The 27,143-nt window shown below is 35.8% G+C and overlaps 2 protein-coding genes across 6 annotated transcripts; one reads left to right on the forward strand and one right to left on the reverse strand.

The window, feature by feature from the left end:
• Positions 1-672: 672 nt before the first annotated feature.
• Positions 673-14,993, reverse strand: LOC103980467 (coiled-coil domain-containing protein SCD2). The gene is made up of 16 exons (XM_009396906.3): positions 14,402-14,993; positions 14,025-14,194; positions 11,429-11,504; positions 11,248-11,289; positions 11,107-11,169; positions 9,871-9,920; positions 9,769-9,796; positions 7,517-7,591; positions 7,284-7,394; positions 7,128-7,188; positions 4,249-4,365; positions 4,003-4,124; positions 3,754-3,823; positions 3,576-3,616; positions 1,519-1,645; positions 673-1,030 (listed from the first exon to the last, which is right to left on the reverse strand). The coding sequence occupies exons 1-16, from the start codon at positions 14,774-14,776 to the stop codon at positions 942-944; spliced, it is 1,617 nt and encodes a 538-aa protein (XP_009395181.1). The 5' UTR covers positions 14,777-14,993; the 3' UTR covers positions 673-941.
• A 5,661-nt stretch (positions 14,994-20,654) lies between these two features.
• LOC135582396 (uncharacterized) lies at positions 20,655-27,131 on the forward strand. Of its 5 annotated transcripts, none has more exons than XM_065145865.1 (12): positions 20,657-20,933; positions 21,015-21,074; positions 21,142-21,309; positions 21,544-21,607; positions 23,703-23,947; positions 24,025-24,147; positions 24,226-24,259; positions 25,025-25,116; positions 25,389-25,445; positions 25,532-25,606; positions 26,514-26,592; positions 26,802-27,131. In XM_065145865.1, exons 1-11 carry the CDS (start codon positions 20,730-20,732, stop codon positions 26,574-26,576), a joined length of 1,185 nt encoding a protein of 394 aa, XP_065001937.1. In that variant the 5' UTR covers positions 20,657-20,729; the 3' UTR covers positions 26,577-26,592; positions 26,802-27,131. The 5 variants fall into 5 exon arrangements, with proteins under 5 accessions (XP_065001939.1, XP_065001937.1, XP_065001938.1 ...); XM_065145866.1 differs by having other exon boundaries at positions 26,843-27,131; XM_065145868.1 differs by having other exon boundaries at positions 20,856-20,933; positions 21,152-21,309.
• The last annotated feature ends 12 nt before the right edge of the window (positions 27,132-27,143 follow it).

Below are 27,143 nucleotides of genomic sequence, written 5' to 3' on the forward strand. Positions count from 1 at the left end.
TAAATACATTGCTTTCTTACCAAAAATCTATTCTGCCTGTAAGAAAAAAAGCTTTGTACCTCGTAGCTAAATAGAAATGGCTGACTACCGAAGGTAATATAACTGCGTGGGTTACTAACGACCAACAGCTCGTGTGATGCCAAATTGATCGAAGGCTTTGAGGATGTTGCAAGGAATTAATGTTTCCCAAAAGAATTCATTTGGAGAACCGATCAAAAGTTGAGGATGCAACCAAAAAATATGTTATTTAATGCGATATGTAGAATTTATCCTGTGTCGTAAAAACCATATAAGCATCGTATATAATAAATACCACATCAAAATATTGTTCTATGCTGATACCACTTGTTAAGAGCTTGACGATTCAACCAAGCATGATATTTCACCTACTCACAATAAGACAGCCTACTTAATTCTCGTATGACTGCGAAAAGGGAAAATTAATGTATCACCAATGGCATGAATAAGTTACCGCTAAAAGGCTTGATGCCATCCAACAATTAACACAACGCACTGAAAGCTTTCCTTAGGCAATATAGTACAAGATCGATGCAAACAAGCTCACTTGACGCCTTTTCACTCATGGATGCGGTATTGTGCTTATGCATATTTTAGAACGATGATGTTTAGTCTTGGGCTAGAATTTGCAAATGATTTAAAAGACAGATGGGATGGAATACAGCAAAGCAAAATACTCTTGACAATCTACATTACAAACCAAAGGTCGGACCACGTTCCAAACATCAATGTTTACGCTAATAGATAAATCACCAGAAGTACAGAAACTATCAAAATCATACAAAATCTGCCTGCAGCTACACATGACAAGAACTTAGTTGGATGTACTTAATGAACTCAAAACACTTGATACGTAACAAGAAGCTTAAGCATACAGCAACAGAAAGGTTTAGTGGCCATTCCTAGGAATGGTCTCTTTTGTTCTATGTATCCAGCTCTATCTCTCTCCGAGATGCTTCCCATAGTTGCTGTTCAATACCCAGCTTCTTAAGCTCTATCAGACCTCTCTCCACTGCGGTAGCATAGGGTACACAAGTTTTGCATTAGATAATAGTACTTCAGCTTAATTTAAACTTATATGAAACAATCAAAACCCAAAACCAGGGCAATAATTATAATAATTTGCTAGACCACCAAACTAAGCAAAAAATTGTAAGCAGTTCTTGTGTACAGCATATTTCCTAGTGAAATGGATAAGTTATTTGGGGCTACTAACAAAAGTTGAAGCTGGAGGCTCTTTCATTTGGAGTTATTTGGGAAGCTACAAAACTCCTTTTCCATACCATATCAAAGTGACAGTTGAGATCACAAACCACCAAACTTCAGGAATTAGTAGGAAATGAACTGAAAATGAAGCTTTCTAGGATTTTTCATCTTTCCAACTTTTATGTAGCTTTCAGAATTCACAACTTCCATTTTCCTTGAAATTACAGTTTATAGTGAAAATCCAAGGGAAGCAATTCCTGGAATGCATTGGTGTGGAACAGAAGACCAATTTACCATCAACAACATCGTGAGAAGTTGGAGGTTGTCCAATGCGGCCAATCCAAGACTGCAGCCGTTCATCAGCAATATCTTCTTCTACACCATGAGCTTTGGCTCTTCTCCAGAAATATATAAGCCACGCCTGCAAAATATGTATAATCTCTAAGATCTGAAAGGATTCACTTCAATGAAGTACATGAACTTAGCCCAAAAAAATGCTTTTGGTCTTGAACTCCTAGAGGATAGAAAGTGCTTAGTTACGGGACATCCAAAGTAAGAATCCAGTTAAAATAAATGATGTGATTAAATACCTTCTTATGGGTCGATGATCACAAACACTAGGAAGTATACATAATATCTGACAAGAAGTAAAAGAGACTACATACAGATAGTTTGCGCGATTGGTATTATGATTAGGATCCAATAGGAATGATATGACTAGGATTGGCAAAATCGATCAGATTGATAGGACTGAAATCAACCTAGAAAATAACTTTAAAAAATAACAGAAAATTAAAAATAAAAATAAAATTTAAGATACAATTATGATATTATATGCTAAAAAACCTTCAAAGAACACCAACATATGCATTCATCTTTTGCAGTCTACCATATCAGGAGTGATAAAAATATTATCGACACTAGAATGCGGCAGGTTCTCTGTTTTATCAATTTAAACTTTCCGATAGAACAGATTCTTTCAAGCTTTTATAATTTAAACCTAGAAAAGATGTATAATAGCCACATCAGATATCAAAGGCCCTTATAATTGGATGAAAGCCTGAGCAATGCATCACAAGCAGCCATCAACGGTTCAAGTTCAACCGGTGGCATAAGCAATGCTGAAATTTTCATGGAGAATTCATTGTTCTCAATGATGGAGATGAATGTTTGATCCCAAGTAGAATTAATCATAAGCAGAAAGTGAATTCTATTTTTGCATTAAAGAGTACTTCAGATTATCAGAAATTGCAACTAATAAGCACAATGGAATGTTTGTATGGTACATATACTTCAGATAGATAATAACCAAATAACAATCACCAAAACATAAATCTAGGGCAATAAATACATTAACTGATCATAGGCAGAAAAGTGAATTATGATGCTTTCAAAATGCAATATGAAAAAAAAAAGGTCGGTCATCTTCCATGCATACATTCATCGGCAGAAAGGTGAATTCTGATATTTGTTAAAATGCAGTGTAAAAAAAATGATTGATCAAGGTTCAGGCATAAATTCATGTCTCACCAAGCGCAACATCTTGCACTAGATGTGAAACTGGAGGAGAAATGAACATTACAGACTGGATATTAGGAAAGACATTTGTATCTAATCAGTGGACGCATTCCAATATGGATATTATGCAGATACTATATTGTAACATCAGTTGTTCATAACAGATCCAGATACAGGTGCAACTATGAAATATGATGAATGCAATTCAAACAGGATTTCAGAAAGATATCGATGCCAATATTGCATTTCAACAAATAACTATGACACTAGCTCATACTGATATAATTCATTTATAAGAAAACTTAAGTGTGATTAAATAAAAAGCAAAGGGGTGGAGAAAAGGATATACTGTCATTAGGAAAACCAGTAAAATGAAATATTTTCCTTATGTTAATACAAATCTTTTGATATTTTGGAAAATATTAGAATGTTTGAATATCTGTATAAAGGTAAAACTCGAACTATCTCCATACCATTTCCCATGGATCTCAGCGAGATTCAGATATGAATACAAATATGTGGTGCATACATATTTATGAAAAAGAGCACGTGAGGCTCATGCCAATGTGGAACCTGAGGAGTTAATATCTGTACCCTTATATTTAGAGATGTTGTTTCTATTACTCAAACCCTACGCTACCAAGTTGCAAAGAAGCAACCTTATCATATTTATGCGATCAATACATATTTATCTGATTAAAAAATGAATCAGATGGCCTTCACCGCCAATCAATTGCGAACAGAACTAAATGATAGTTTGTAAACCAGGAGTAAACAATGCCATAAACAAAAAGACGCATTCAGCAAACACTTCTAGAAAAACTAAGACTGACCTGCTTAAAGGTAACATCTTCTATCTCCTCTTGGCTTAGTTCTGCAAGAGCATAAACTTAAGCTGTGAGGGTAATTATGCAAAGTAATATAAAATAAAATTATCAAAATTATTCAAGAACATGAAAAATTGAAAAAAACAAAAAATTATGAGGATATCAAAACAAGGTAGTTACAAACCTGAAGAAAATTGCCGAACAAAATTTGGTCGCCAATGTTGAGCTAATGCAAGGACAACAGCATCCTCCACCTTAAAGTATTCACCAAGGTATTAATAGATGGCTACCATATTCAGCTAAGGCAGACAAATAATTTAGCATGGAAATAGAAAGAGTTTAAGGGGAAAAATGAGAACATAAAAGGAAGTGTAACAAAAGACAATGACAGACAAAAAGAACAGCTTTAACGAAGTAAAGATGAAAAAAGAACCTTCAAAGATGCTAGTTCCCTTAGGCCCTTCTCAACCGAAAGCATGCTCTCTATGTTGCCTTCTCCAGTTATATCACTTAAATCACGCACAAACTTATTTCTTCTTTCAGATTCATGATTTCCTATTCAACATTCAATGTTGAAATACACTAAGCAACAGGGATGAATATGCAAAGACGGACTATTTGCACAATTTTATGATCATATCATTGGCATATGGTCATATTAGCAGTATTTATCTCTTGCCTCGGTTTCTTGATTCTTCTTTAGCCTTTTGACCAGCAGAAATAACAACCTCGAGAGGAAGAGGAGCTAATGAAGACCAGTGCTCATGTTTCGTAACAGCAATCTCCGGATAGATTCCTATAAGTGGAAACATCTAATTCAGATCAAAAGACATGAACAAAGTAGTACAGTTTATGTAGATTGAGAAATAATAAAAATGAATGTAAACTATTTGGTGCAAGACATAAAAAATGATGAATATTGAAGTTACTTGAGAGTTCATTATCAAACATCAAAAAAGTGGGAATGAGGGTCACTATATCAGTTTGCTTCTTCATTGTCTTATGAAGTTAATTGTAGAAAGCAGAAAGATTGCACGATGATGTCAGATTAAAGATCCTCCAAAAGCTTGATTACCTACAAGAATTTTCTTTCATGCAATTGTCCAAAAGGGTTTCAGTCAAGGAATACAGTTTCGAATAATACCGGACGGTATGTACCAGTCCGATAGGATACCGGTACACGGACCGCCCGCTACCGGGCGGAACGCATAACATTGCCCCATATCAGACGATACAAGGTTATATCGGGTGGCAACAATCAAAATTTCGACCGTTACCGCCCAGCACAGCTCGGTAACAGCCAATTTCAACCGTTACCGATTGGTTGACCGTTGGAGCCCTTTCACATCTGTTTTTAAACTCTTCTTCCCCATTATTTCATTCCATTTCACTCTCATACTTCTTAAACTATCTCAAACTCTCTTTTTCTCACATTTGTGCTCTCCTAAACTCTACAAAACAACGATTTGTGAATTGAATCGAAACTAATTTGGGATGACTAAGAGGAAGAAGTTTCTAATCAAAAGATATGTATTCTCTTTCTTTAATTAGAGAGTAATTAAAATCTTTAATATTATGATTAGTGTGTTTAATATTGATTAATTCGAAATGACACTTAATAGATCAAATATTTATATTCCATGCATATTAAATATTGAAAGATATTTATGATAGTAAAATAAATTTAATTAAGTTTTATTAAAGTTATTGAATGCTACGATTAATCATTTTAATGATGATTTAATCAAAATTTGATAGTATTATGGAGAATCATATGGCCAACAGCAGTTCGATGATAGTTGATCATACTTCTCCAAGCAACAGTATGATACAGAGCAACAGATCAATAGCAAAAGTAGAAGCTCTGACATTCACCGATATATACCTCAGGAGCTGCCTAGGACAAATGTGATTCATGATGATCAGCATACGATCATCACCACATTGATGCACCAATGGCATACGGTGTATCAATACACTATGTCGTGGGATCAATTTCATGATTGGGTCTAACAAACATATCATATTGATATACAGATGTATAGGATCGAGGACCCCAATCCACCACCTGTGGAGGCTCGTCGTTCGTTTTAGTGGTAGAATCAACAATCAAATATATCTACATATGTGATTATTTAATTCATTTGAATTTTAGTGTTTATATTATAACAAAATAATCTAACAATTCAAATGATTTTTCTACAGATATTTTAATATTCACAGAAGGACAATCCGTAACGGACTGAAATATGAACCTCACACAAAACTATTCCTCAGAGTCCCGAAAAAGATATATGATACTATTCTTACCTAATTTATATTGATTTTGCTAAACTTATACTATTATTATATTTATTTATAACTTAAAAACCCTATCCTAACTTTTTTTCAGGTATTTTTGGAGGATTTTACTCCTAATTTAGGTGTACCGCTCGGTACATGGTACCGTACAATACTGAGCCTACCTCGAAACATCGGTACGATACGATATTTTAATCCTTGGTTTCAGTAATATGATATATGGTCCTATCTTTGCTGTTTTTCAGTGTTATCCGTAACTTAATACCTAATGACCATAAAACCTTGTCTCTTATGCAAAGGATTAAAATCTAATGAACTAACTGTCCATAAAGATTGCTTCCCATCCCGCGGGCAAGTTGGCAATCCTGGTTCAGTAAGTATTAGCATCTTTATAAAGGATTCTTTGGCCCATGAAAACTAGAAGATTAGTTCACAGCAAGAAATCCTACCAGATATCCAACCGTATCTCATGCAACTGAGAAACATCTGCGATTTTATATTTTTTGTAACATTTGCCATGCTACAATAACAAAGTAATCATCTGATAGGATGCTGTCAAGGTCTCTGCTTATGTCTATCAAGTTTGGCAATTTCATGTATGGTTATGCACCAGTAACCGCTTGGACCAATACCGCAGGTCCCTATGGGTGTATGAGTGTTGATAATGTTGGTACATACCCAGTTCCAAAAAAGGCACAAAAAATATTGAAACAACAAAAATATGCACAGTATAGTGCCTGTACCATACTGTACCGCACGATATAGGCCCTGTACGGTTTTTCCTGGTTCACGTATCATTTGTCGGATCGGTAAATTAACGCCCGAACCATACTAGGCGGTATCGCGAACCTTGATGTCTATGGTGCAAACTTCCCAACTTGTGTCATTCGCTAGGGTTGACAATTACTGTGAGATTATGATGATCAAGAATGATAAGCACGTACAGATATTATCAGTATAGAGAAATAGCTGTAAGATGCCCAAATGATAATCTAGTCAGAAAAAACAACAGGGTTTATGGTAACATATAAAATGGTGTAAATGAGAGCATAATCTTGTGCATACTATGAAATGGTGTAAACTAGATAAGCCCTTGTTCTTCAGGTTTTATACAATATATGTGTATATATATATATATATATATATATATATAGAGAGAGAGAGAGAGAGAGAGAGAGAGAGAGAGAGCAAGCTCTCAATGTGAAGAGTCAAAGAAACAAACAAAAACAGATGTACAAAATATGAAAACTATGTTACCATGATGAACTGCTAAACCCCAATAACGAGCAAGCCAACACCTCTTCAAGACAACCTCTTCCTGTAGATATGGAACATGCATACTGATGTGATCCTATTATCTCATAATGAATCACAGACACCATCCAACATGCTGGCAATGTTCAAAATGCATACCATCTCCTCCTCGGATAAGATCATCCTTTGTGTCATTGATTGAAGAGCCTTTGCGTCTGATTCAGCTTGCCTGAGCTGCTCTACGGCTGCCACAGCCTCTTCTTTAGCAGACTATTCCGGACACAAGCCAAGAAATAAAAAGGCAAGTTAATAGCAAAATCACCATGACAGGATACTAAAAGAGTTCCCAAGAATGTTTAAAACAAAGTGATCAATGAAATCAGTAATAACACCTCTACTTCTTTCTGGAGTGTTGCTATTTCCTCATCTTTCCCATCCTTAGTTTGTCTTGCAGCTTCAAGAGCAGCCTTAGGTAAAAATCAAAGTACTGCATCAGCAGAAGTATAACAAGAACTATGATGTTGCATATAGCCTACATGACCATGGAGATTAACCAAATTTGATAGTCATGGCCTCACGAATTGCAGTACAGCAACTTCAATAACCAGCGTCAATTCTTGAAAAGTAGACAAGATATCTGAAGAATTGTTTAAAAGAACAGTACAGAGAATATGGAAGTAATAAATAGCCCCAAAGCAACAAGTTAATTGGAATAATTCTTGCTGTTTAATATCTTCATGCAATAACCCTTCCATGCCCATAGTCCTTCCAGTCACATTAAGTCGTGAACCAACTGAAGTTTAAAATGCCAGTACAATTATCCATACAAGATCTTTTTGGACTGGTATATACCAACAGGTTTGGTATGGTACACCATGGTATGTCAAGAAAACTTAATGAAATTTTGTTTATTATGTTGGTACTGACTAATACAATTAAGACCGATTTTACCAGTGCATAATATGACCTGTATATTTTGGTTATTATACTACAATAATTCTTGCTGTTGTTTAGCATCTTCATGCAATAACACTTCCATGCCCATAGTCCCTCCAGTCATGTGAACCAACTAAAGTTTTATATACCAGTACAATTATCCATGCAGGATCTTATTGGACTGGTATATACCAATAGGTCTAGTATGGTACTCCTTGGTATGTAGATAAAATTCACTGAAATTTTGTTTATTATGTTGGAACAGACTAATACAATTGAGACTGGTATAACAGTGCATGATATTTGAAAGCTAATCATATGTTTGAAAACTATACAATTGCCCTGTATACTTTGGTTGTTATACCACAATATTTGAAATCTTATAACCAACAAAACTCTACCAATTTCCCACATAAGAGGAAAAAGTGCCATGCAAATGGAAAAGAAAAATGACAAAACAAGTACTTTCAGAGATATGACAGATGGGGAAAAAGTTATCTAAAAATTAGCCCTTCAAAGGTTCATGCTTTAATGTATCTATTCAGAACAAAAACCAGGAATTTCAAAGAGCACTTGAACTTAGTTGGAGATGGCCCTGCAGAAAATTATTCATTGCTCAGATGTGGGTCAAAATGCAGAAATAAAGCAAAAATTAACTGAACAAGTTGTTGGGTTTGAGTTGAGCTCTGAATTTCAATCAAATCAAAACAACAGAAAAGCTATTCAACATTAATTTAATTTGGAGCTTGTAGCCAAATTTAAGGTGTATGTTGCTTTTCATTTCAGAATTCGTCATCCGATTTTAAAATCAGTCCGGCAAGCAATAAAAGAAAACAATGGAATTAAAGGTTAACAGACATAAAAAAGTGTGACCAAGTACAAAAAGAGCATCAATTAGTCTAGCTAAATTATACCTGCAGCTGATGATAAAGGACTAAGAGCAGAAGAAAGTAAAAGACCACAGCATGGATAACAAGAAACTAAAAATTGACAATAGGACAATCACTGTGGTTCTCAGGAACTGCAAATAGATTGCAATAATCATTGATACATGACAACAGAAAAAATGTGAATTATGTCAAACCATATAGCTGTCAACCAAGAAAATTAAATTCCTCTGTAACTTATACAATAATAGTTTTTGGAAATATATTAAAAAAAGATGGTTTCTTTTGCATATATACCCTACAAAATGGACAAGTTTGCACATTGTACACCCCTAAACTTGGTATTTTTCACCGGTGCCCTCCAAAATCCTTCATGATTATATGAATACCCCTTTGATCTACCTTACACTCCCAAGTGCTCAGACCATTATGGCCTGCTTTTGCACAAATACCCATCAGAATTTGGCACAAAATTCCCATCTCCATTGATGGTTTCTTCAATGCTAGGCCAACTGTACATTGGCCTATTTATCAAGACTAAGACTATAATCCACGCCAGTGAAACTTTATTAACAGAATTTGCATAAAGGGGTATGCATGCATATATGATAATGTTGGAGGGTATGATGCAGATACAAGGTTTAGTGGTGTATATTCACAAACATAAGTATTTGAAAGGGTTTATATGCAAAGAAAAGGACTAAATCCAGGTTTCCATTTAAATTAAGCTCATAATAGAAACGGAGGGAAAAAGAAAAGGGAAACGAAAGTTGGCAGCAAAAGGGGAATAATCTGGAACATCGCTAAGGCAACAAAGTTACCTCTCTTTGACGGAGTGCTGCCTCCTTCCTGCAAATCAATTACCTAAACAGTTATGATTTCAACATTGTGGCCTTGGTTATAAGGTTAGAAGTATGGTCTACCTGCTCAATAACCGGGCCTCCAAAGATACACCTTCTCCTAGAGCAGCAACCTACATTACAAAGGTGATAGACATAACCAGATATTCAACATGGTCTCCAAAAATTGGCATTCATACATAGGGAAGGTTCAAATAACACAATAAAGAGGCATTCTCCAAACCACAATCGACCCAACTCTTTCCTCACAAGGTAGCACAATGCATGAGGACATTTGGTGTGGAAGGTCATTACAATAAGCAATAAGGTTATGATTTCAAGTAATAAAGATGACAGTCATCTTCCCATGACATGTGAAAAAAAGGAATGTCCTGTGATACCTTGGAGCAAAAACAATAGAAATTAGATATAGTGATCTGCCTGAACTGGATACAAGCCCAAGTTAGTAAAGTGATTTGAGAGATTTGGTTATTCTTTTTTTTTTCATTAATTTCAGTTGATTTTAATCATTACTCTTTATGCAATTTGTAAAACTTTTATTATAGTTAATATAAATCATGTTTTAAATTCATGATGAAGTAATCGAAGCCATTGTAGTTTCAAACTTCCAATTATAAAAATATAAGAGATCCTGAGGGGTGCCTATGCAAGTCTTAATTGAAGCAAAAGTCCTATATTTGGACTATATTTTTTTTTATGAAATCAAATTATTATTGACAAATTAAAATCAAAATACAAAAAACTGTAAGTTGCTATAATTCAGAATACTTTGCAGCTCAGGAAGATTGAAGTCCTCTTCGAGAAAGAAATGCCATACTGCCAGAAGAAAGACCACCAGCTTCTCTTACAGTTTACACTTTCTATTCATTGTTCTGTGACTTGTGTCCACCTTGTTCTTCTTATGACCTGTATTCTTATCTGTCTCTATCTTCTCTAGTGTACATATTTATTTTACTGCATTCCAGATTGTGTCACCACTAAACAAGAAGTTTATACTTGATATCATAAGTTTTCAAAAGTACGTGATCCTTTTACCATTGACTTGCAGATAGTCTTATTATCTCAATATATGTATGCATATGGAAAGAAAAAAAATCAACTACTCAAACCATTTTGAGTTCCCAAAATGTGTTACAGACAGTCAGACGCCACACCTCATGCCGTAACAGAGATGACAGATAAAGAGGTTTAACAATTGAAAGGGTCCAATTCTTGTATGTGCAAGAGGAATAAGAATAAACATCATTTGTTATCAGCTAATAAAAAGAAATAAAATGTATTGAAGAAAGATTAAGTAACCTGTTTCTCAAGCTCTCTTGCCCGGGCCTCAGCTTCTTCACGTCTCTCTTCTGCAAGTCGCAACTGGATGACAAAGTTAAATAGAGTAGCTCAATGCCACAAAGAACATGAAAGTATTTCTTCTGATTTAGAGAAGCATACCTTCTCAAGAATACTCTCATTTTCTTCTTGTAGCATATCCAGCTGCAAAATATGCAAAGTCAGCCCAACAGATTATTCCAAAATGCTGTCTTAAACATGAAGAATTTGCTATCTTATTTTTAAATGCTTTATTTCTTACATCAAACAAAAGAACAGTAAAATTCACATAACAGCATGATACCTCATCTTGGAGTGCAGAAGCTTGTCGCTGAATTCCTGAATCTCCAGAGTTTAGATGTTTTATATCTGATGGAAATCTGTGGCATACTTTAATCAGCTTTTGCATGACTTAACACATTATACTATTAACGGTATTAAGTACATCAAGGAGAAGCAAAAATAGGAGGCCTAACATATTTATGCATCGATCTTAAACCATATTATTTCTCATCACTAACCAAGAAAACCCTTTATCTCCTCTTCAGTTAAAGCTTATGGGATTGGTTCAGCAAGTCAATTTTTCATATCTACTCAAATAAGTTAAGAGACATCATATCTCTAGTCAAATTAATAAAGATGTCTTACATGCTTTGGAGCACCATGACAGTAGTTCTTATGCAATAATAAAATATTTATGATTGAATCGCAGATGTTGTTCACAAATATATAGCAAATAGGCTCTAAAAAAGGAATTTAAAGGCTGGAGTACAAGAGGTTTAGAAAGGTCAGAAGGAAGAAATCACACGACAAAGCAAACCACAAGAGAAAATAAGAGAAAATAAGGCTTGTGGGCAAACTCATGTTTTCCATAAAGAATCCACCATAAACCCTTTCTTACATGACCAATTACACCATTCATTTAAAGACCAACCGAACTTCCAAGATTTAAACTAGGGCACCAGATATAATAAGATAATTGTCCTTACTAATCTTAAAAACAGATAAGACCTTGTCCACCTAATACATATCTATATCTAAGTTGATAACGCCCAGCCTATTGTTTGATTTACATATATCTTTCAAGACACTTGAAATAATTAACCAAGAAATAAGATGGAAAAATACATCATGACTCAATCAAACCAAACATCAAATAAATCTTGACACTTAGATCAAGATCAAATACTCACTAACCAAAACCTATCCAATTCAGCTGCATACCACAATTCACCAGTATATCAGGGTGATTTCTTACTGTATTTTTAGTGCACCAGGTCATAGTCAACCTAGAAAAACTGAATCATTAATTCATGTCCAAATTGCCTCCTAAATTGTCTTGATCAGAGTTCACTTAATAAGGATTTAGCACAACTCAGTTTGGGAATCCCGCAGATGCTAATGTACACCCCCTAAAGCATCCCTGCATGATATAAAATTCCGCAGATCTTAATGTACAACTCCTAAAGCATCCCTGAGTGATAAAAAATTCTGCACCTACTAATGTTCGATCTGCAACAAATCCCACAAATACTAATGCTCGACCTAGAGAAAAATTCTGCATTTTCCCATGCGGGTAATCCCTCATTTTATTCTATGTAATGTTCAGTGATGCTTTTGGAGTATTTTATTAAATTTAAGTAAAGTTTATAATGCATATGTCTGTGTTAAATATATCAAAGGTTGACAAAGCTAAGAACTATGGATTCCAACAAGAAGATAGGGCAGGGAAAGATGATGACAATCCAATCCCTTGGATTCCAACGCAAGAAAATATGAAGAGAAAAGATGAAGACAGACTTAAATTTAACTGCAATAAGAAAACCTAAAATGTTTTATTCAATGTATCATTATAACAGAAACCTACTTGAACATAGATTTTATTACAAGAATAGGGAGAAATATAGGCCTCTTTTTCCCTTCTGTCTTCCTTTTCATTTTTCTCCTCTACTCTACCTGTTTAACTTCATCCGATATTGGTTTTATGACAAACTTTTCCCCTCTGCTTTCTTCTTCACTATGCTCCTGTATCTACTTAACCTTTTATCACTTCTTTATCTCTCTTTCTCATATGATATCATATTTATTCCACCATACTGCTACTCTTCGATCATTTGCTGCTCAAGACCTGATGCATATTTTAAGGATAGATAAAACCAAAAAGTTAACTCTGATGGTCATACAAAATGTTTGAATCAGGCAGTTTTAATAGCAGCAGAGAATGAAGACTTGTACTTCATTTCATCCAGTACTGGCCTACTTTTGCTGCTTTGTTGACTAACCGGATCATTCTTACTGCTACTTAAGGCTTTTTATACCTGTTGCATTCGAGTACTCTGCATTGAATAATTCCAGATCTTGTAAGTTAGTGTAGTCCATTCACATCTTTCTAGCATATGTACATTGGTTATCTAATCATGATTCTTGTGCCTATACAACATGTACGCCATAGGAATTCATCATCAAGCACATTGTTCCTTTTAAGCAAAGACAGGCATGAATATATTGATGCACTTGCATTGATGCACTTGCACCTATGCCTTTTTCTAATTTATACCAATGGACTTCATTATTCTTATTCATGTAAGGGCATGTCGACATGAGAAGTTTGTACAGAGGTTTTATTGTGCCAGAAACTTTTAATTGCATTGTCTTGCTTTGGGATGTGAAACATCTAGTGATAATACTCAGTAGATGCTGATGGAATAATAAGATAGCACCGCCAGTTTGACATGTGCTCGTAAAAATTCTATAACAGGTGTAAAAAATATTAAAGATTATACAATGAGTGGCATCAAACTAATCAATAAATAGAGATACCAAAATCATCAAGATCTATAAAAAAGCTAACTTGTGGGGAAATTTACCCAAAAAATAAATAAATAAAGTAATGCCATGACCTTTTCTCCCTGCGTTTATCAACAGGAGGTTCTATTGGTGGAATAGGAGATGGTGTCAACAGAGTTGTTTTGCTAGGGGGCGCCAAGGGTGCTGAACGAACAGAAATTGATGGTCTTCCAGCTGAAGAAGAACGAACTGATGGAGTATGTTCTACGAGGTTCCGAACTAACTAATTAATGCAAAAGAACATCAAATTAGCTAGTAATAATCATAAACCCATGCCAAAATGTAACTCTTAGTTGCTATAATAATCAGTTTAAACATTTAAAACGAAGAAGAAAGGCATATCCAACAAAGTCGGTCACTTTCATTCGTTAGAAAAAGGGAAAAAGTCAGTGAAATTTACTGCAAGCGCACTAAGCTGTCGCAAAATTACCGCAGGGGAAGGAGATCTATTAGCCTTCGTCATCAGCGAAGCCCCGAGAGCGGTCCCATTGCTGCCGGCCGCCAGCCGCGAAGCGCCGTGCCGGAACCCCACTCCGCCAGCTACCGGGATCTCGTCCTCGTCCTCGTCCTCCTCAGCGGTGGCGCTTTGCGACGCCATCACCTGCGCGAGGCGCGCGGCGGCGGCCCTCGCCGCGACGTTCTGCGTCCTCCTGACGCCGGAAAGCCCTGACGCCGACGTCGAGCGGTGGTGCGCCGGGGAGATCCCGGGTGACGACGACCCCGTGCTGCTCGACCCCCCGCTCCACTGCCGCCCGTACACTGGGCTCCCCGCCCCGCGCCTCTCCATCGCCACTTCCCGATTCATCAAGAACGTTCGCCAAGAAGCAGGGCCGTCGGTCGAGCGACTCAGTGGCGAGGTGGGAAGGGGCAACCCCAAGAAGAGGGCTAGACTGAAGTGGGAAATGGCTAAAGATCGAGAGAGAGATGTTTTCGCTGTCGCTGCTGCCGCCACCGCTGGTGAGAATAAGACTGGGAAAGTGAGAGGGAGACAAGTAGATCCAAGAGCGTCAAAATTAGTAACTTGTTTTGTGTTACTTATATTGGACTCTATGATTTCAACATGAAGTCATCACCTTGGTCAACTTTCTTGGTGTCGGTCCGGTCGATCGACTGATTTATAACTAGCTAAAATTACAAGTTCCTCCCTCCTAAGTATATGATTTCTCTTATGTAAACCCTCTAATTCTAAATTTACATCCTCATAATCATATTTCTATTATTCGATTGTTATAATTATAATATAAACATTAAAGAGATTTTAGTGGAAATTAAATATTTCGAGGGACATATATATTGCATTAAAAATTGCAGGGGCATGGTCGCTTGTTGCACGCCTTGCAAGGATACCGATGTAAATAACAATAATAATAATAATAATAATGGTTACTTTATAATTTCGATGTCAGACGAAGGACCGGACCCATCCATGTCTGGTGGTGTGTAATGGTCAGAATAATATACATTAGCTAACGCTAGACAAAAGCTTCAACATGATCATGTTCAATTTGAAATGAATACTATCATCACCGCCGATCTGTGCCTTACCTATCGGAATGTGAGTCATTGTGATGCACAGGGTTGGACCCATCAATAATCCGAGCCACATTCTCGATCATAGTCCAAATCATCTGCAGAAGAAAAGAAATTAGATGAGGGAAATGATTGCTGTACAATAAATAATAGGAAATGACAGCCGAAGAGTAGTACAATTGGACACAACATGTTCTCAGGAGCAGAAGGTAATTTTATTTCGCTCCCAACTCCCAAGCTCTTTAATGAATCTTTCAGCTGCACATGAAGGTAACATGTCTTCTCTTTCACATGTTGATAGATTGCATGGAGTTAACATGTGCAGAAATCCTCAATCCACAGTCAACAAAATGTAATGATGCTCAACAAAGTTTATACTGAGTAGCAGATAAAAACAAGAAAAAGCTTCATGTTAACCATCCAATATGCAATGATGACAAGCCAGCCATGCCCATCTTCTTCTAGTTCGGCTTGGTCAAACCATGGCGGTTGTCATGTCCCACAGTACACACAGTTGAAACATCAATAAATCATGTCATGTCACATGCTAGCTTCAACCGAAGCAGTCCTACCTTCTCACCTGTCCAAACAAAACCATCACACTGCATTTTGTAGCGCTTCTCCTGCCCTCTCTGTTGCTCCAGCAGTGAGAAACTAAGAGTCAAATTAAACAAAGATTCTTTCTGGTTCAACAAATCTTACTAATGCTTATCACTATAACCGTAGTTGTCACTGAACTAACTAATGCTATCAGTGGGATGCTCTCATGGAAATTGAGCAACTCAATTCCAAGTTAAAAATAAATGTAAATTATTTTGAGCCTCTGGTGACAACAGTTATTCCTCGCTTGAAAATGTATCTCTGCCCACTGTTTCTGTCGGCATTAAATAACAATATACATACTGGCTTAAGATGCAAGACTACAAAAACAAACAAAAATCATTCACGCAGCCCTTCTGGATAACAATTTCAATGAAATGAACCAAGTTTCTTCCCACCCAGAAATCCTACTTATAAAAAGATAACAAGTAATATATTATCTAGTTGGCCAGCATGACAGCACAAAAGGAAAGAATACCAAGGTCGATCGATGACTTCTGATTGTGGGCCATATTCCCTGTAGAGGCCTGAACCACAGGCATCTTCTTTTACGAGAGACAGGAAAGGAATCAATATCAACACAGGTTAATTAAATAGCAGGAAATCGCAAGACACAGGTTATATCTTGATGAGAAATATACCTGTGACTGCTACGTCTAAAAACTTGGAATACAACAATGAAGTTCTTGTTTCAGAGCCCCTGCTGCTCGTGCTTCTGCTTCATCAAGACCAACGAGAACAAGTCCAAAAAGAAGGAATCAAAGGCAAGATAAAGATGGTGTATTCCTTTAGTTTCACAAATGTAAAAAAGAAGGATGGTACCCGTTTCAAATTCCCATAAACTGTAGATATGTTTTATCAGTCTTAGATTGGTGTTGGAATAATGGTGCATAAACTGTTATTTCCTTTTCTCTTTCTCAATGTGTTTCTTGTTTGAAATGCTCATCTCTTCCATTTGCTAATCAACTGATAGTACACTAGTCTGTGCTAGGGATATGCGGAAAAAAAATCCTCAAAGATGTTAATCAAGTTTTTGAGATTTAGATTTCCCCTAAAAGCCACAAGGCTAAAACAAATTTCTAAAGCAATATTCTGTTCTATGTGATCGATAGTGAAATGAGAAGGTTTTCATATCCAAGCACTCACCGATCAAAAGATGATCAAATTTTCATTTAAGATATTTCTTTCGGTTTTCCTATAAGGTGAAGAAAACAGATTATGAAATATTGTCATATGTTGCTTCCCAGTTGCATGATAATGGTTCTAGCACTCATATCATGCACAAAACCTGTATACAAAAACTAAATCAGGAATCATCCATGCATGCTGTATCTACCAAAAACCCAGTGGTTAAAGCTGGAAGAGAGAACCAAAATCATCTTTTTAAGTAAGGCTATAGAACTAATAAAACTGTTAAAATATCCTAAAATCCTAGTGAGATGTCAAACAGATCTTATTGATTAAAATTATCAATATCAGAGCAGTTGAGAAACAAATATAAACATCACATGTATGGGACATAAGAAATGCAAGCTTACTAGACTTGTCATCATTGCAGGTTAACTATAGTGGATAAGAAAAGCATATAAACTGCAGCAACTCCAAATAATTAATGACCAAAGCAATAAAAAGCTCAAGATTATCTAAACTTAAAAACAATCGCTAACTCTTTGGACTAGAAAGAAAAAAGTACATTTACTACTAATTGCATAACAAACTGGCATGATAATTGACCATTAGAAACAAAAAAAATTCATGAGCATAAAAACCATCAGTACGTATGGTCACAAGCAGCAAATATTTTAAATTTCCAGCCAATTTGCCTTCAGTCCCCAAAAGTAACAAATTTATACATCACTAACAGCCTAAAGTAAGAAGTAGAAAACAGTTAAGCTACATAAGTCGATTGTAAGGTACTAAGGTAGAAGCTTGATAAGTCTATAGTCAGAATAATAGCTTGATAATTCTATGATTATTCTTTAGCTTCTTAATTCAAGTGCAAAGTAACCTACTTTATGTTTAAGACTCTTATTTGTTAAGATCAAGTCTACTTAATTGATAAGTAGCCTGAGACAACTGCAAAAATGAAGCTGTATAAAACATAACAAAATTTTCCTGTAAAGAATAGTTAAATTCCTAGTGTTGCTTCTACGTCACAGTGTTTTTTCTAATTTCAAATAATGGTAAGAAACATGCAGGACACACCATGATATCCAGAAAGTGGTTAACTTCAGTAGTGGCAGCAGTGATAAAATCATCAGACTACATGAATAAAGAAAATGGTTAATGAGCAAAACAATACACAAAATTGCAGATTAAAAGATGCCAACATGTGGATCTCACCTGAACCCTTGATACTATATGTCAATGATCACCATCATCTACAGGTTGATAATGACTACAACAAAAATTCAAAATTGCAGACTAAAAGACATCTGTAAGGTGCAGCAATAACCAACAGGTATCCAGTCTTCAACCATGTGCAGAGGTTAGCCAGAAAACTCAATTAAAATAGAATTGGTAGCAGATTTTGGAAACCAGTTCAGACTAAGAAGAATAACGGAGAATGAGAACTTCCTCTTGAGTAGTAGAAAAACAGTTGTTTCTGTGGTAACAAGCAAAAAAATGTGGCTAACGTAATGAATTCACTTGATGAAAATGATAGAGAAAACAAAGATCTAAGACATAATCCAAGCAGCAAGAATGTAATCTTGAGCAAAAATCATGTCGGACCATGCATGCAAAGCGGAAATTTGAATTGGATAGTTAGAACCATACATGATTGTCAAGATTTCCCAAACGTTGCAAAAACAGCTTAAAACAGAAAGAACTTCACTAGAAAAGTTAATCTAGCCACAGAATACATGTTGACGCTGGGACCTAATGCGCCCAGCAGTACAACTTTCACACATGACATGTGGGAAGTAAATGTCTCCATCTTCAGATCATATTGAATGAACTGAAAAAGAAATCATGAGTTCAAATACTATGAAATTCAACTTTAATATGTCCATTTTCCCACAATTTAAACTGGTACCAAATAAGCATACAGTGCTTGTATAAGTCCAAGATATTATGGGATGACTCAGGACAAGCATCGCAATATTAAAAACCATCAAATATGTTTTCAACTTATGCATGCCTTGAAAACAAATGCACAACTAGAGGGATAGCAGTATGGAAATAATTTGGTGCAGCGAAATTTTCGGTGCAGCGAGCGAAGAGATACGAGGGTCGATTGCGGCCGATCGATTCAATGCCGCATTATTAATTTGAATTGCGAGCATTTTCCATCAAAATCCCTCCCATTGTCCGTCTTCCCATTTATTTATTAGCCAGCCGTCGATGAGTAGATTTAAAATAACCACATTTTCGAATTTTCCCGATTAATACTTCTAATTTTACTTTTTTTTAATAGTATCTTTAATTTAAAAATATCTTCTAATATTTTAGTTTATCACAGTATTTTTGAACAGTTACAGTGCTTCAACTGTCACAATAAAAATATTATTTTTTAAACTTATAGTTATTATAAATATTATTTAAAAATAATAATAAACGGTGGGTTCATACCTAAAATATTGGCGCACAAAGGAGGCATTTTCCAGAAAAGCCCCATACTTATGTGTTTTTCTGGGATCAATCCTCCTCTTATTTTCTCCATTTTGCTTATAGAATAAAATGATAAATAAGAACCCTTATTATTTGAAAAAAGATTTTTTTTGGTCCAAACCTAGCAAACTTTTCCGAATGTTGAATATAAATCTATTCCGTTTTGATAATAAAATTATTTAATCAAGTCATTCAATTTTGATTTAATAATAAAAATAACATAAATATATTAAAATAACATAACTCGAGTTCAATTAATTGAAATATTTATCAGATGTTTTATTATGTATTTTGGGGTTTTATAAGATGATTTATCTAAGATATTTTTATTGATTTTGTAATAAACTAGCAAGGTATTAACATAATTTAATATAAACTTAAAATGTATGTTTCCTTTTTTTTTTTTTTTTTTAATTTTATTAAGAAACAACAACAAAAAACACCTGAGAACATTGTAGATGATTCAAATAATCTAATAACCTCAACCAAACTAATTACATATTTAAAAATATAATATCATAATGATCTATGAGTAATAATAATTAAATAACAGTTAAAAGAGACGTGTCTACAGTATTTTTAGCACATCAATAATATTAACATTATAAATGAGTTAAATAAAAATATTATAACAATCTAAACTGATGAAAAAATTGACGAAAAAAATATCATTGGATTTGTGAGGGATATATTTGAGTATCGTTCCAATTAAAAGGATACCATTCGAAAAATCCTAAAAGAGGGATATCTTTGGGGGGAAAATAAAAATAAAAAGAGACTGTTGGAGAATCACCCTTAAATATATTATTATTATTAATTTTGATTATATATATAATAAGTTTCAACTGTATAATTAAAAAGTTGCAATGATCAATATGTAAATTCACATTTAATTTTCTTTATAATTAGCGCTGTCAATTATTGGTCGCCGGTGTAATAATCGGATAAACCCCCTGCGAGGCCCAAAGGTATTCCATTCATTACTATCGCGATTCTTCGGCGTTCTGTTCGTCTCGATGGGCGCCGCCGCGCCGGGAACGATCACCTCCCTCGAAACCCTCTTCCCACCCGATGAGGCGCAGAAGGCGACGCGGCGGGTGGAGGAAGCCATCGCCGACCGCCGGAACGAGCTCCTCCGCGTCCAGGGCTTCGTCTCCGACAACTCCTCCCTCATCAATCTCGTCCGCACCCTCCCTGAGGAACTCTCCCACGATATCATGGTATGAATCCCGCTCTTCCTCCTCCTCTTCTCATACTTCCATCATCACCGCCCTTGATTTTGAGGCCGGATTCATCCATAGGTCCCTTTTGGGAGTGCGGCGTTCTTCCCGGGCCGCCTCGTACATACCAACGAGTTTCTGGTATAATCTTTGTTCTTCTCATTTGCGAACAATATCTGTCGCACGGGGGTTGATTTCGTGGTTTTAGGTGTTATTAGGAGAGGGGTATTATGCAGAGCGGACGGCAAAGCAGACGATGGAGATTTTACAGCGGAGGGGGAAGGCATTGGAAGGTCAGGTGGAGTCTTTGAAGGCTACGATGGTGGATCTTGAGGCCGAGGCCAAGTTCTTCGATTCCACAGCCGCAGAGGCTGCTGTAAGTACTTGCTGATTGATAGTTTTTGTTTACTGGATGAAGGTTTCTTCTTTTCACTTGTAACCCTTTCTCCAATAGTATTCTGTCCGTTATGTGATTACGGTTTGTCTGAAGTCATGAAGTTTAAGGGATAGTATAGGCTGTTTAGAAAATAAAGATGCTGAAGCTACTGAGTCGTGATAGATTTGGTTTTACTTTGGATACTTATATTTTCATTTTTTCCCCCTTTTACAGGAGGGACTTGTAGAGATAAGAGAGGAATATGTTGAAGAATCTGAGAAGAAGGCTCCTGGATCAGGTACCAAGCTCCATTTTCATCTTCTACCCCATCACCCATTGGATGACAGCACAGAGAACATAAAACTGTAACAAGACAGCACATTTTTTCTAATTCTCATTTGAGTAAAATTAACTGACTACTTATTCCACTTAAACTTGAATTTTTCAATCATGAAATATGGACAGCATTAATTAACTGATGGGCTTCTGCTTAGTCTGGATGATTCACACTTATTTTGGGAATTTCAATTCCACTTTGATATTTTTTTATAATGAAAAATAAATAAATAAAATGCCATGGTCTTCTCCTTAGACAGAAGACTGGGCTGGAAGTGGGATAATTTTTAGGGTTTTTATTAGCAAAGAAAAGAACTGGGTAGTAAGCCTGGTTCACGGGGCATACTGGAGGTAAAGCCTAGTTTCATTCCACATACGAACTAGCATGTGCTAGGCACTATGTACCAGTCTTCCCAGTTTGTCAAACAATCATAATATGTATTTTCATAGCAAGGAAAAGGAAAAAATTAATGAAGAACTAATTCATTGGAACTCATTTGCATGGAACCTTCTGACCTTCTGTCATGTGTTCTAGCCTTGTAGGAGTTGCAGATATGATATTCCAAATTGATATGTAGGTGTAAATTAGGTAGAAAGGTTTAGAAAGTTGGGTCAAATGATGTTTGTGGTGGGTAACAGCTGATTTGGAGCAATGAGAAAGACTAAGGTTTGGGAAAATTAAAGTTCAGTTGGTTTGAGTTCAGTTGCTTTGTTGGAGGGATACAAATGTGGATATTTACTCTATGACTTGTTGATAAGTAGATGACGTTGGAAATGGGAATAATGGGACTGGGAAGACTTCACATGTAAGTATGGAAGTTGCTGTATAAAGATTGGCAATCAGATATTTATGAGGCTCTTAAAATAAGTAGATGCTGCATACAGCAAGGTTCATCTTGGGTCCAGATTGAATTATTTTGGTCTAGAACTTGAGTCTGAATGTTCAAATGAATTACTAAGCATCCTTTATTGGCCCATTTGACTGAATTTTTATGTTACATAGTATGGATCATGTGCTTTTCATCATTTCACTATCCCTTATGTTTCTAGGTGACATTTAATTTTGAAGATCATTGTTCGGCTTTTACTTCTAAGTAAACGGCATAACTTACATGAGCAGAGGACTAGCTTTATGCCTATTATTTGGAGGGAATTGGGCCAAACAACTCTTATTTGCTATCATAAATTCTTGGATGTTAAATTGACATATATGGACATCTTTCTTCCACAGAAAAAAGGGAAGGAAGCATTGTACTCCCATGTTCCATTCATGTTATCTATAAGGATTGTGGTTTCAGGTATCAGACCTGTTTCGGTGATATGGTCAGACCGGTATCCTGGTCAATACCGATGTATTATGTGTTGGTACACTAGTACATACTGATGTTTTGGAGAGGAAAAAAAAGAACAAAAAGAGGGAGGAACGGTGGAGGAAGAGGAGGAGAAAGGAACAAGAAGAGGAAGAAGTGCAGGAGGGAGGAGGAAGAAGCTCAAGAGCGAGGAAGACGCAAAGAAGGAGAGGAGGAAGAGGAGACAAGGCAGACCCGTGTGCGTGGTGGAGGTGTGCGGCAAGGTTGTCGCGGAGGAGGTGTGTGGCATTGTGCATGGAGGTGGAGGTGTGTGGTGTGGTGTACATGGGAAGTGACACACACGAGAAGATTAGGGTTAGAGTTACAATAATTTCCCTTTTATATGGGTGGACCGGATCGAGAGCGGTCCATGTACCGCTTCACATCCAAACTGGTACTTACCGCATACCGGTCCGGGTGAAACGTCAATCATTGGTTATCTATACTTATGGAAGATGATAAATGTAGCATTTTTAGATCTATTCTTAGATGTAAGTACATTTTGATATTATATTAATTGTTGCTTTATCAGTAAAATATCTGAAGTTTTAGCAGCTCTTTTTTTTTCTTTTTTTTTTGTAACTCATTCTGGACTTTTAACCTTATGTGCTGCATAGAAAATAAATATCTGCTCTTGCAAGGTTTCATATATATAGGTTTTTGTTGAAACCTCAGCATTGTCTAATATTCAAGGTCTGGCAAATTCAGATTCTTTAGACTCCAAAAGAGATGATATGCAAATGCCTGATGAAGATGAGGAATATGCTCGAATTATGGCAAGGCTAGATGAACTTGAAAAGGAAGAACTAGAAGATGGAAGTACTTCAGATGCTGATAATGAGGAGAACTTGGCTGGTGATGAAGTTGAGGATGATGAAACTGGAGATGAAGATGAGGATGCTGAGTCCAGTTCTAGTTTCTCCACATCAGATCTTAAACATGAAATTTTGGAGGTGATCTGAAATAATAAAATAATTCATTTAAGACTTGAATTCAAAGTGGTTAGCTATACTTTATTGTCTGGTTACAGATAAAACACAAGTCAGAACATCCAGTACAGAAAGCTAGAGGTCAAGGTCAAGAAATGTTAGGCTCAATTGTTTCCAAACAGATTGGAGGCATCACTGAACAACCACTGACCGACCAACCATTTGTGAGCAAACACTGTATATATTTAACTGTGTATATGCACATTTTTTTTTTTAATTGGATTTATTTTTCTTCACTGCAGAGTGGGGATTCAAAAATGCAATTTCCAGCTGTAGGTAAGTTTTTTAACATTATGTACATGCCATGGATTGTTATTTTTGTTATTAGTTTATACACAGCCATTGTGGTAAGATGATCTAACCGGCTACTATTATTTACTTCTTTTGCATAGTCCTTTTATGTTCAAATCGCAATTTTAATTCCACCATCACATAAAATTTCTCAATATAAGTATTGAGTATAGTTTCAAAGACATCATATGTTGTAACTCTGTTTGTCGACATTCGAGTATTTCACCATGTAAAGAAAGTAGAAACTTATAGTTATTCCTTTGTTGCAAATTGAGTCTAAAGCTTTGTTAAAATATTGTTGCAAGTAGAATCTAAAACTTCTAGTCAGTCTAATCCTGTGGCTTGCTATTAGCTTATTAAGTGAAGAAGTTGCACCTGTGCATGACCCAATCAGTTGTGGTCAACTTGGTAAAGCTTAAAGTACAGATAGATGAATAATATATCTGACAAATGACAATTTTCTGTATATATTAAGTTATTAACAAAGATATGCCATGAATTTTTTCTTTGATTATTTTATGGCTTGACATGTATGCTTGCAAAAATGCTTAGAAAGCTGTTTCTAAGTGGTTAGCGTGTCTGAAAATGAAATTTGTTAAACTCAATCTATGGTTGAACCAGATTTGATCTAGTGTCTCACATATTTCCTAACTATATGATTTCTACAAGACTTTCATTTTCTTATATGCAAATAGTGAGGAGAGAATGAGATTGGATCCTTATTCTCTAGTGTTTTATCTGTTTATCCAGCTCATTCTTTTAGCAACAGTGGACAGTCTATCAGCAAAGAGGTGTCTAGATCATCTTCATCTGATGCGAAGTTCTCTTTCTCAAAGATTGAGGTATGATTCTAGTAGCAACTCTTGCTTTATTATCTATTATCTTATTGTAGATTAAATGCGAAAACCATATTCAATGGTGAAATTGATTTATTCCACTAATCCATGATTTTTTGGTGAGGTCTGTTATGACCCCTTCACTTAAGTTCTATGTCATAGTGCTTGCAACTACAAGATATTTTGTGTAGCAATAGGAAATATTAGTTTTTTGTATGCATATATATACTTATCAGCTCATAGGGAATTTGATGACTGATCGCTGAGAATCTTTGCAGGATTCTTCCAACAGTACTTCAAGACAAATTTCTGATCGGGTCTCAAGTGGTCATAAAGTCTGTTACTTATCCACCATATGCCGTGGCTGTTCATCACTCATTTCTATGATCTTTTATTTGGTGCTCTGATTTTCCATATGCAGGCTTTCACGGGCTCTATCATCGAGCATGATCTTGGTCTTCCACCCATCCAGTCAGCTAAAAGTAACCTGGGCCAGGTATGTTGATGCAACATTTTTTTCACTGAAAGGTTACAGGTATATGATAGTTATATTGCATAATTCACGTATGTTAAGTCAATTACTGAAAGAAATAAGACAAATGTGGTACAGATAAGACACTGAAAAATATTTGATTGGTTATAGTATGATGTCCTGAACAAATGACACAAAAGAATAACTATAAAAATCATATGTCCATTAGAACCATTTATCCATTTCGCCCATGATAAAGAGATTAACATTTAAGAAAAATAAAATTTGTCCAAGTATCCACAAAATCCTGGTCTTGTTAATACTTTTTTTGAAAATAAAAAAATTGAGGAAGTGTCCAAGTTGCAAGTAATGAATTCTGTTGCCAACACGGGTTTGGCTTCTTTCCAATAAAAACAGATGGGTGGTACGTCCTGTTGTCTACAAGTTGAGGCATGGATCTTTATTTTAAAAGCCTGATGGATGCATAAAACACCTTGAACTGGAAATATATGGTAATATAGTATCCAAACTTTGTCACCATGCCTCTGTATCAGATACAAGCAGCTTAAAGTATTTATTTTTCATAAATGGAAAATTCTATCTCTAGACTGTTTTTGAGATCCTTGATGATGCAAGCTATCTGCACACAAGTTTTGTCCGATAGGAAATATATATATATTATAATAATGGCATAGCCCATAATTTGGTATCTCTCTTCCATAAAAAAATGGTTTAACCTGGGGAAATAATGCATGATGTCACAACCATTTACCATAGGAACTTTTTGCACTCATACCATCATTTCCTAGCTCAGTTTTATACCACCATATCTGCCTCTTTATGTCATTTGCGGAGATGTTGATTTCATAAATACTTGGTCATTGATACGCATAGTCCATCCTAAAATTTAATTAAATAATCATGTTTGTAGGCCTCTGTTTCAAGTTCTTCGAAGCCAGTTTCAAGATTCAAGATGCAGAAGGGCAATCGTTAGTATGTGACCTGCCCTGGTAAGTTTTCCATTCTTGGTTGCAACTTCATTTCTGCAGTCATAATTTTCCTTTACAAGCATCTCCTTTTCTTAATGTGCGATTAATCCTAGTTTTTCTTTATTGAGTGAAAAAAAGAAAATTGACGAGGGTTTGTTTCCTGTTAACATGCAGTCCATAGTGTTCTTTGATTGAGTTTGATTTCTCATCTTATCAATGGTTCTTCCCAGTCCCTGTAGGTAGATGGATGAATGTGTTTTGATTTTAACAGACATGGGTACAGGCGTACAGCCAAAGAGGAGTGCAACCTACTGAAAATACCATGAATGTTACGAGGTAGGCTTCCCGCTTGAATCACTTTTGGCCATTGTATTTTGATTCTTGTAAGTCATGGTGGGAGGAGGCTTTGTGTTGGTGCCATGTTCTTTAACTGTTGTGCAGAATCAAATATGTGGAGTCAATTGAGAGAGTGCTAAAAAGTTAAATTTGTAACTGAGACTTACTGGCTTCAATTTGTAATTAGCTTCCTAACTAAATGTTAAGTTTAGGTCATTTGACTATATTTCAAATTA

Source organism: Musa acuminata, chromosome BXJ3-4 (genome assembly GCF_036884655.1).
Source record: "Musa acuminata AAA Group cultivar baxijiao chromosome BXJ3-4, Cavendish_Baxijiao_AAA, whole genome shotgun sequence".
Classification (NCBI taxonomy): domain Eukaryota; kingdom Viridiplantae; phylum Streptophyta; class Magnoliopsida; order Zingiberales; family Musaceae; genus Musa; species Musa acuminata.

Bases quoted from the DNA above. Each gene is read 5' to 3' on its own strand.
- LOC103980467 (XM_009396906.3), bottom strand. From the start codon at position 14,776: ATGAATCGGGAAGTGGCGATGGAGAGGCGCGGGGCGGGGAGCCCAGTG. The intron at 7,395-7,516 runs GTGTTATTACTG...TGTCCGGAATAG, and splicing joins CACTCCAGAAAGAAGTAGAG to TCTGCTAAAGAAGAGGCTGT. The intron at 3,617-3,753 runs GTTTGTAACTAC...ATGCTCTTGCAG, and splicing joins TGTTCGGCAATTTTCTTCAG to AACTAAGCCAAGAGGAGATA.
- LOC135582396 (XM_065145865.1), top strand. From the start codon at position 20,730: ATGGGCGCCGCCGCGCCGGGAACGATCACCTCCCTCGAAACCCTCTTC. The intron at 23,948-24,024 runs GTGATCTGAAAT...GTCTGGTTACAG, and splicing joins TTAAACATGAAATTTTGGAG to ATAAAACACAAGTCAGAACA. The intron at 25,607-26,513 runs GTATGTTGATGC...TCATGTTTGTAG, and splicing joins CTAAAAGTAACCTGGGCCAG to GCCTCTGTTTCAAGTTCTTC.